Below are 11433 nucleotides of genomic sequence, written 5' to 3' on the forward strand. Positions count from 1 at the left end.
AGTGGCATTATATATAACATAAAATATGTATTTATAAATAAATATATCTATATTTCATATATATCTATATTTCCTATCTGTATCTATATATACATGTCTTCCTGGTACTGGGAATTGAACCCAGAGCCTTTGCACATGCTAGGAATGCAATCTACTACTGAACTACATCCCAAGGCTTTTTTCTTTTTTTTTGAGCAGGGGGACTTGGGAATGGATACAGGGGTGTTTTACCACTGAGCTACATCACCAGCCCCTTTTATATTATATTTTCAATTTTGAGACAGGGTCTTGCTAAGTTGCCCAGGCTGAACTCAAACTTGTAATCCTCCTGCCTCAGCTTCCCAAGTAGCTGAGATTACAGTATGCACCACTATGTTCAGCTTAAAATAATATTCCTTTTTATTTAACTATTAATAGTTGATTTATATATGCTCATAGAAATGTCTTTACAATATTGGTCTCAAAATTTTCTTGTTTCTTATTTCCCCATGCATATAATTATTTGCAAATAAAATACATTTCCCACATATATTAAAATATATTTTAAATATTAAGTATATTAAATATCATTTTACTTTAATTTCTTTCTCTTTCACTCTCTCTCCCTATCCCTTCCTCCCTCCATTTCTCTCTCTTTTTCTTTCTCTCTCTCTCTCTCTTCTTTCTTTTTTGGTACTGGGAATTGAACCCAGGGATGCTTTGTCACTGAAATAAATCCCAGCTCTTTTTTTTTTTCTTTCTTTCTTTTCTTTTCTTTCTTTTTTTTTTTTTTTTGAGACAAGGTTTCACTAATTGCTTAGGGCTAACAAAGTTGCTGAGGCTGGCCTTGAACCTGTGATCCTCCTGCCTTAGCTTTCCGAATTATTGTGATTACAGCTCTTTTTTAATTTAAGAAACAAAAAAAATATTAGTCAGGCATGGTGGTTATGAGGTTCCAATAGATCTGAGTAGATGTTTTTTTGCAGACATCGCTTGAGAGTCAGGGGATGTATGGAAGCAGTATACAGATTAGGAAGAGATTATAGGTCTCTGAAGGTCATTAATGACCATGACTCTGCATATTATAGGATATGAATGATATGCTTTTTGTTAGAGTACTATTACTAAATAAATATAAAGTATAAATTATAGACTTTATAATTTCAAAAACTTTCAAGTCCTGTGTTAGTATAAAAAGTTACTTACTTTCTTAAGAAATGCAGATGGTGCCACCTTATCCAAGGCATTGTCTGTAGCACATAAGTAAGTGATTCCGTTGATAAAGAGAGTATGGTAGATATAGCTTTGGAAAGAATGCATTCATTTACAAATATTGAAGGAACTAAGTACCCATATAGAAAATTTAGCTTCATTTTCAAGTTGTCATTAGTGGTATAAAAACTATATAGGTTAAATTTTTATAATCAAAATGATTGGAAGAACTTTCATCAGTTTGAAATATTAAAGTAAATAATGTTAAACCAAAAGTGTATTTAAAAATGTATTTAAAATTGCATTAATAAATTACACTGAAGATGAACTTAATAACCTGATTATAAGTGTGTGTGTGTGTGTGTGTGTGTATGAAATGGTTTTGATAGAAGTCAAATTGTAACAATCAAGGTTCTTACAGAATAGAAAATGCTATGTTCACTGGTTTTTCCTATTCCTGTATTTTTAGGTAGGCATATTTAATTTTGGCACTTGGCTTTCTAATATGATATATTAGAATTCTAATATAATAGGTTAGAATTTAATGATAGATAAGGATATTCTGGAGAATAGTATGAGTTGGGGAGAGGAGAATTATACTCCTATTATGCTGAAGTGTGCTTATCCTGAGCATTCCAACATCTAGACCTTTCTACCTTCTCAGAGTCATATATTAGGAGGCTAGATGACTCTTGTAAAGTGCCTCCATCATTTATTGCACTTAGATATTAGTCTTTTGAACAATCTATCTACAGGCAACAGACCTTGTCAAATGTTAAATCATGTTCAGAAACATGTAGAAAGGATAATCCTAGAGGCACAAAATAAAGTATATGTCATTTCAACATAAATCCTCACATCATATCATGAATACAATATGCTAAAATATTTTAATGATGATATTGATAAATGTAATCTCCGCCTGGAAAATATTTTTATTCCTAAATTTGGAAGAGTCTGTTGGGGAAGAGTTGCTAATTCTACTATCTACATGAAAGTTATATATGTGATTGGAAAGAGATTGACACTAGATGTGAAAAGGAGAGATATTTTAAATTTATGCCTAGTATGTTACTAGTGAATAACATTTAGGTACTTTTTTTTTTCCATTATTGGGGTCTGAACCCAGTGACACTTTGTCAGTGAGCTACATCACCAGTCCTTTTCATTTTTATTTTGATTGTTCCTTTTTTTTTTTCCCATACTGGGGATTAAACCCAATGCCATGCACATGCTAGGCAAGTGTTCTACCACTGAGTTACATCCGCAGCTAGTTTTTATTTTGAGATAGGGTCTTGCTAGGTTGCCCAGGCTAGACTTGAACTCACGATTCTCCTGCCTTATCCTCCCAAATTGCTGGGATCACAAGCATGTGCCACTGCATATAAATGAAATTATTTTTTTAAATAATTTTTAAAAAATATTTTTTAGTTGTCAATCTACCTTTATTTATTTGTTATTTATTTATATGGGTGCTGAGGATCAAACCCAGTGCCTCAAACATGCTAGGCAAGCACTCTGCCAACTGAGCCACAACCCTAGTCCCCTGAAATGATTTTTAATATTAAAAAATGTGAATACCTAGGGCTGGGGTTATAGCTGAGTGGTATAGCACTTGCCTAGCATGTGTTAGGCACTGGGTTCAATTCTCAGCACCACATATAAATAAATAAAATAAAGGTCTTCTGACAGCTAAAAAATTATTTTAAAAATGTGAATACTTGACATCCAGGATATATTGTTAACTGAAAAAAGCAAGGTGGAAAAAAGTGTGTCTAATATACTATCAACTCTCATTCTCAGATACTACCTAATAAGGGAAGTATGAATGCATATAAGTATTTTATAATATGCTCTTATAGAAAAATACAGAAAAGAAAAAGAATGTATTCCCAAAAACTTATTCAAAAGGGTCACCTATATACAGCAGAGAGAGAGTAGTGTAGAAAGGAATGAAAATGAGACTCTTCGAAGGAACCTTGTTATTTAGACTTGACTCTGGAGCCATATAACAGTTTGCATAATTATAAAAATGCTATTAAATCAAACTTTTACAAGGAGTAATTATTAAAGATAAGAACAAAATTAAAAAATGACTCTGTATATTAATGTTTATTTTATATATATTTAAAATATATTTTATTATATTTTAAATATATTTAAAATAAACATTAATATAGAGTCATTTTTTCATTTTTTTCTTTAATATATATCTTTTATATATAAGTATATATAAAAGATATATATTAATGGCATAAAACATTTAAGGCAAAACATAACGTTTGAAAACATGTTATATATAATAAATATATTTAAATATATTTATATAAAGCAAGGGATGATGGTGGCTTGGTTACTATTTGGAAAGGAAGGGCAACAGAATTTGCTAATGGATTTGAGTGTAAAAGCGATAAAAGTCAAGGATAACAAGATTGCAGACCCGAGGAACTAGAAAGGTAGGATGTGAAGACTGAAGGGTTAGACATCTGAACTGTGGAATAGGCAGTTGGAAAATTAAGTCTGGAGTTCAGGAAAGAGGCCTCAGAGTAAGACTCAAATTTGAATACACAGTATGGGTAAGCAAATAACCAATAGGAAGGTACCTGTTTCTAAAATCATTTCACCTAATTATTTCAGTGAAAACACAACTAGATCATCATTTTGCAAACACCAATAAACTAATGAGTAAGGATGGTTGCTAACATCTCCAAAGGAGATATAAATAAGATAATTAAGCACCATCTGATAGAAAAAAACTCATATAGTCTTGCCAAAGGGATTGGACTCTAGACTCTGGATCAGTTACTTGGAATATGGTGAAATGCATTTTGGGTACTCAATCAGCAAACCTAGAATGTGGGAAATTTTGTAGATTCCTTAACAGTAAACTGTAACAAAATGCAATGAATGGAGAGGGAGAGTATAGATTCAAAGGAACTCAAAAGACATATTAAAAATGGGTAGGATTGGGCTTTCATCTGAGGATGCATATTTGAGTGCTGAGGCAATAAACAAATAGGAAAGCAAATACTATAGGAGTTCAGATAGCAGTCCATTTGGGGGAAAGAGAAGAAGCAATAAATGGGACACCAGAGCACAAGATGGGGAGTTTTGGGGGGTTGCTGGCAGGGTTTTATTTTTTTGGCTTAGGTAGCAATTGGTATTGGATAGAATCCCTTATAATACTTCAAAAAGCTATACATTTCATTTATCTTTTTTTTTTAAGATGGGGCTTCTCTAAGTTGTCCAGACTGGTATGGAACTCTTGTTTATTATTGTTTACTATTCCCATTCGTGATTTTATACTTTTACATGTAGAAGTTCTCTTTTTCTTCGGGTTTAATCAAGTCCTCCTGCTTCAGCCTCCTGGTTAGCTAAGACTATAAGCATGTACGATCACACCCAGTTTTTTTTTTTTTTTCAGACTGTTTTACTTTAAAAAAAAAAAAAGGTTAAAGCTTATTCTTAAAAAAAAAATATGAAGGGACTAAACAAAAGCTCTTTTCCCCTACCTGTTCCTTTTCTAGCAAGTGTTTTCATCATTGGTTTAAGATCATCACATATAATATCCCAAGAAAAGCTTAAGAGTTGTGGCTACTATTCATGGTGTTATTAAAGTGATTTTAATAGAAGTTTCCTTTTTTTTAAATTAATGAAATGTTTTGGGTATACCAAAAAGATGGAGAATAAGATTATGGAACACTTTTACACCCACTTCTCAGTTAAAATGATACAATTAGTATCTCCTTCATATCCTTCCTCAATTTCATTCTTTTCCCTTTAAAGAGGTAACAATCCCTCCCTCTCTCTCTCGCTTTCTGGTACTGGGGATTGAACCCAAGGGGCACTTTACCACTGAGCTACATCCCTAGTCCATTTTCTTTTTTATTTTGAGACAGGGTATCACTAAGTTGTTGAGTCTGGCCTGGAACTTGTGATTCTCCTCCCTCAGCATCACGAGTCACTGGTGTTATAGGTGTGCACCACCACACCTGGCTAGAGGTGACTAGTGTCTTGAAGTTGGTGTTTATTATTCCCATTCGTAATTTATACTTTTACATGTAGTTCTCCTTTTCTGCAGATTTAATCAAGTGTATGTGCAACTGTTATTTTTTTTTTCATTCATCATTGGAATCATTAGTTGGTAATTGTTAAATGGACTTCATTAGGACACTCCTTACCTTCCCATTTGAATTATGGTCTTTGTTTCACCTCTAAGAAGCACAAGTCTAAGGACTTTTGCTGCTGCTTCCTAAAAATAAATAGTCAGCATTTACTTTATGAAGATTATTGTATTTTCATTATTTTTCTCCTAAATTTTACAAATGTTATGATTAGTTAATTAAGGAAAAACTTTTTCCTAGAAGAACTAATGGGTATTATTCATAAAGTATGGTATGAGGCAAGAAGTCATAAAATAGTCATATGAATTTGCAAGAAAATACTAAACTTACATAAATATACACATAATTTATATATGCACATATAAGTGTGCAAATGTAGGTTGCCCTAGATAATTTTATTTTTACAGTCAAATGTTATATATGGCTTCAAGGCTAGAAAGCATAGAAAGCACTAGCTGATTAAACATCTTTTTAGTGAACACTAGTCCAGTATAATTAAAAGGTTAATGGATTATATATTCAGCTCTTATTCTCTGAATACCCTTAGCAATACCTTCTATCTTTTTCCAAATAAAAATTTATACTTACTACTCATTTATCTTTTTTTTTCTTTTTCTTTTTTTTTTTGTGTGTGGGGGTACTGGGGATTGAACTCAGTGGAACTCAACCAATAAGCCACATCCCCAGCCCTTTTTTGTATTTTATTTAGAGACAGGGTCTCACTGAATTGCTTAACACCTTGCCATTGCCGAGGCTGGTTTTGATCTCATGATTCTCCTGCCTCAGTCTCCCGAGCTGCTGGGATTACAGTCATGTACCACTGTCATTTATCTTTTTTAAAAACTAAATAACTGCCAGGAACTTTTATTCCTGTTCCATGTAAGGATCATTCATTGGGGAAAAAATTTGCAAGAAACTATACTTATCCAGAATATTTTACAAATATAGTCTTTTATTTGGAGTCTCATTAATTTACTTTAGATGCATGAAAGGAATGTGAACATTATCTAAGAAGTTTTGGATAGCTCTACTCCTATTTTTGCAAAATGATATTTTAAAACTTTTATGAAAGGGTAAAACTTATTAATTGTAGAAAATAAAACTCAAAAACTCTTGATATTGTCTAAAACATCAAGGCAGTATTTTCTAGGAAAGGATTTCCTAAGAAACTTGGAACATTAAAGGCATACGTAAACTTCCTTTTATTCTGTTATTAGAATTGGAAAATATTCCTCTATCTTCCCCAAAATGTCACATTTGGAGAATATAAACACTACTATTGTAGCAAAAACCAAAACAAATGACAACATGGGGCAGTAGAAAATGTGACAAGGTGGGTTCAAGGTGTATTTCTGGAATTCACATGCTGCAGACTCAGGGACTTGTCTGGCCTGTTTCTTTGTGGAAAGAATGAAGAGAGCAGGCAGATGATCTTGGTCAGCTCTAGAACCCTGTAACTGCAGTTGACTGGATCCTGTGATTAAGTGTAAGTATTGATATTTTTCAAAAAAGTAATATTTTTTAATTTTTTGCAGTTCTGGGAATGGAATACAGGCCCATAAGCATGCTAGGCAAGCATCCTACCATTGAACTACATTCCAAACCCCCCAAAATATAAAGTTTTTGTGACAATACTTGACATTGAGGGAAGCCATGACATCTTTCTCCCACTTCTCAACCTGAAGTGTTCCTTAAAGCTCCTTGTCATCCTTTCCTCTCCCCTGATCAGCTTTCTGCACTGCAGTAATTCCACACCTCAACTGCAATTGTGGACAACCCTGCTCTCTTCTAAATTCTTGCCTTCCTGCCTGCTTCTGAAAGTCTTTAAATTCCTCTCTCCTTCCTTAATAAATGTCTTTGAGAATACACCCAAAGTACAATAAATAAATCCAAGAATCAATAAGTGGGATGACATCAAATTAAAAAAAAAAAAAAACTTCTGCACAGCAAAGGAAACAAAAGAGTGAAGAGAAAGCTACAAAATGGGAGAAAAATCTGTACCATCTGTTCCTATGACAGGGGTTTAATATCCAGAATACATAAAGAACTCAAAATATTCAATGCCAAAACAACCCAGTAACCCAATCAATAAATGGGCAAAAGAATTAAACTGAAATTTCTCAAAAGAAGAAATACAAACAGCCAACAGATACATGAAAAAATGTTCAACATCTCTAGCAATCAGGGAAATGCAAACCAAAAGTACACTAAGATTTCATCTCACTCCAGTCAGAATGGCAATTATTAAGAACATGAATAGTAATAAATGCTGGCAAGGATGTGGGGAAAGGTATAGTCATACATTTTTGGTGGGACTGTAAATTAGTACAACCAATAGGGAAAGCAGTGTGGAGATTCCTCAAAAAATTAGAGATGGAACCACAGTATAACCCAGTTATTGCACTCCTTGGTATTTATACAAAAGAACTAAAATCAGCATATTATACCAATACATCAACTTTAATATTTATAGCAGCACAATTCACAATAGCCAAATTGTGTAATCAGCCCAGATGCCTGTCTCTAGATGAATGGATCAAGAAAATGTGGTACATATATACAATAGAGTTTTTCTTAGCCATAAAGAAGAATGAAAATGGCATTTGCCAGTAAATGGAAGGAAATGCAGAAAATTGTGCTAAGTGAAATAAGCCAGAAAACCAAGAGTTGAATCTTTCCTCTTGTATGTGAAAGCTAGAGCAAAATGCGGGAAATAAGGAGTGAGGGATGGTACAGGATATCATAAAGATACAGGGAAGATGAGAGGAGTAGAAGAAGGAGAATGAGAGGGAGGAGGAAAAGAAGGGGAAAGGGAACAAAATATGAAATGAGTTTAACAAAATCATGTTTTATATATATATATAATATGTATTATATATATGTACACATATATAAATGTATCAAAGGGAATTTCACCTTTATTTATATTTAGAAAATACCAATAAAAAATTATTCAGTCTCTCAGGAGACTGAGACAAGAGAATCATAAGTTCAAAGCCAGCCTCAGCAATGGTGAGGTGCTAAGCAACTGGGTGAGTCCCTGTCTCTAAAGAAAATACAAAATAGGGCTAGGGATGTGGCTCAGTGGTTGAGTGCTCCTGAATTCAATCCCCAGTACAAAAAAAAGAAAAAAAAAGTTGTGAAAGGAAGATCAATAGAGTAGAGGAAGGAGAATAGGGGGAGGAAGGAGGGGAGGAAAAGAAGAATAGGGATCGAAATCAAATTCCTTGCATGTATTATTTTTGTCAAAATGAACCCAAATACTATGTATAATTATAATGCTCTAATTTTTTTTAAAAAGTGTGTTGAGAATCTATGAATCACAGCATTGTATACTGGGAAGACAGAGATGAAGATAGTCCCTGTCTTGAAGTTCAATGGCAGAGGTAGGTAAATAAGAGAAAATTCCGTTCAGCCTAAGTAGTTTGGTAGTTAGGGTTGTCAATTAGTCTGGGCTAGAGAAGGCTTCAAGAAGGATTTAAGAAACACCTCAAAAGCACAGAAGAGCTTATATTGTCTCAAAGTGGAGGAAAGTGGTCTCTCCATAGAGGGAGCAGGAGAGAGGAAAGGAGACTTTGATGAGATTGGAGAACAGCAGGAAGTTCAGGATAGAGAACAAGAACATCCAGAGAAGGGAAGGAGGCAGTCATGGAAAAGCTCTTCCATTCAGGGAGGACTCTGACTGCCAAATGAAGGAGTATCAGCTTTATTCTGAATATAATCAAGGAAGCATCAAATGATTTGAAGCATCACGTTTGCTTTTAGGAAGGATCACTTGAGCAGCAATGTGAGTTTTGAGGAGGACTAGGCTCTGAATTCTGAGAGGTTAGTTAGGAGGCGTTTTCAGCAAGCTTCGGTGAGAAGTTATCAGGGCCTGGATGAAGACATGGTTAAAAAAAAAAAAAGATGGATTCAAGATATACTCGGGATAAAGAACTGATACTTGATACTACCGGGCAATCAGGGCCTCATCTCCAGCCCCTACGCATTGGGAACCTGTGCTCTAGCTACACTGGGTTTCTTGGGGATCCCCAAACACCATGCTATTCCCTCTGGAGGGTGTTCTCATCCCTCTGCTCTATACCAGGACAGGACTAATTCTTATAAGGCTTACCAGCCAAGCAGCCTAATCTGTAGCCTAATCATCTTCTCTGTAGCCGGCACACAGACAGCCATCCTGAGTGCTACAGGAACAATCACATCCTACCTCCACTGAAATACCTTTTACACTCTTAAGACATAAAGGTTAAATAAGGATTCCAGGGCCAACGTCATGTTCATTTTTATCCATGCATCCCTCACATTCTTTACTCCGGAATTTGGCAACTACAACATGTTCACTAAATGTGTGCTTAATTGCAGGTCATTTCTCTACAAGGGAAAGAAAATCTTTAAGGTCTACTTAATCGGACAATGGTACAAATAATGGTTAATAATGGTACAATGGTGCCAAACGCGGCACATGCAGTGCCAACCACAACCTCTGGGGGGCGCACTTACAGCTCCCGCCCGGGAGTCCCGGTCTCTTGCGCCCCCAGAGTTCTGGGCCCTCCCGCGGCGCCGCGTCCTGAGGAAAGGGCTCCACAGCCGTTAGCCTACAGGAGCGAACTCCGCGGAAGCGCGGACCTGCAGGTACCTGATAGGAGCCTCCAGTCAAGGCCAGCTCCGCTAGGACCGCTCGGCCATTAGCAATGCAGCTGTAGGTAATCGTCATAATGGGAGGGCCAGTGAAGGATAAGATCCAGCCCGTCCTAACTGCCCGCTAAGGCTTTGGGGCGGGGCTCCCTGAGGAGGCGGTGTCTGCGCAGGCGCATGGGGTGATTGATTGGCAGGGAGGGAGGCGGGACAATCTGTGGGCTGAGCTGAGGCGGGTTCGAGACCCTTTCCAGGGGTCTGGAAAAACCTGTTGTGTTGTGGGCGAAGCCTTCGTGGTGGTCTTTAAAATCACTTATTGGGTGCCTGCGCCTGTAGTCCCAGCGACTAGGGAGGCAGAGGCAGGACTATTCCAAGATCGAGGTCAGCCTCCGTGATTTAGTGAGACTCTGTCTCAGAAAATAAATAGGACCTGGGCTGTGTTCAGTAGTAAAGAGCCCGTGGGGTCAATCCCTTCTAGAAACAAAATAAGAACAAAAAAATCCGACAACCAAACAATTAATTTTACTTAAAAAGCCTTACTTTTGATTAATTTGCAGTCTAGGATATGGAAAAGTAAACCATGTTTTTTGTTTGTTTTTGGTACTGGGGATTGAACCCAGAGGCGCTTAACCACTGAGCCACATCCTCTGCCCTTTTTAGTTTTTATTTTGAGACAAGGTTTTGCTAGTTGTTTAGAGCCTTGCTAAATTGCTGAGGCTGGCTTTGAACTTGCGATCCTCCTTCCTCAGCCTCCCAAGTAGCTGAGATTACAGGCATGTGCCACCACACCTGGCTTAGACCATGGTTTAAAATAAAATTCATTCATTAATTCAAGAAACATTGGTTGAACTCCTGTATTGCACTGACAGACTACATAGGTTCCCGAGTATGCAAAGATGAAGACCCTGACTTCGAGGAGTTTATATTCTAGTAATCGTTAGAGGAACATGCAGACAAATTCCACTCTCAAGCCATACGTGTGTTCTGAGATAGAAAGTATTGCACAGTATTGCAGGACTGAGGTGGAGGCTGCTAATATTCTTTGAGAGAGCAGTAGAGTCACTGTCCAACGTAGTGGATGAGTGGGTTTTCTCTAGGTGGGGAGGAAAGAGGAAATCTAAGCAGAGTCTTTTGTAAAGGCTCGAAGGAAGGCTGGTGGGTTTTGGGAATGGGTATAAGTCATGATGGAGGCAGAGAAAAGGTGTATGGGAGAGTTGGTAGGAGATGGTGGTCCTAGCAGTGGTAGAATGACCTCTGTTACACTATACCTTGGGTGCCTTGACAAGTTATAAACTTTCAAGTTTATCAGCTTAAGATTACATGATTTCATTGGCAAGATATTGTGGTAGAGTAGAAAGAGCATAGCCTTCAAAATAAGATGAACTTGGGTCCAAGTGTATGAATTGCCATTTACTCTGTGCCTTTACTGTGACTTAACCTTTCTGAGATCCAGTGTCCTAATCTATAAAATGGGAACAGTTGT

The 11433-nt window shown here is 36.3% G+C and overlaps 1 protein-coding gene across 1 annotated transcript in view; it reads right to left on the bottom strand.

The window, feature by feature from the left end:
* Positions 1 to 10029, bottom strand: part of LOC144257247 (uncharacterized) — a 28310-nt gene extending 18281 nt beyond the window's left edge. The window contains exons 1-3 of the mRNA XM_077803375.1: positions 9952 to 10029; positions 5373 to 5443; positions 1186 to 1282 (exon numbers count right to left, since the gene is read on the bottom strand). Coding sequence (XP_077659501.1) covers positions 1186 to 1282; positions 5373 to 5443; positions 9952 to 10029 — 246 coding nt within the window. The remainder of the gene's footprint in view (positions 1 to 1185; positions 1283 to 5372; positions 5444 to 9951) is intronic.
* Positions 10030 to 11433: the final 1404 nt, after the last annotated feature.

This window comes from Urocitellus parryii, chromosome 10 (genome assembly GCF_045843805.1).
Source record: "Urocitellus parryii isolate mUroPar1 chromosome 10, mUroPar1.hap1, whole genome shotgun sequence".
Taxonomy (NCBI): domain Eukaryota; kingdom Metazoa; phylum Chordata; class Mammalia; order Rodentia; family Sciuridae; genus Urocitellus; species Urocitellus parryii.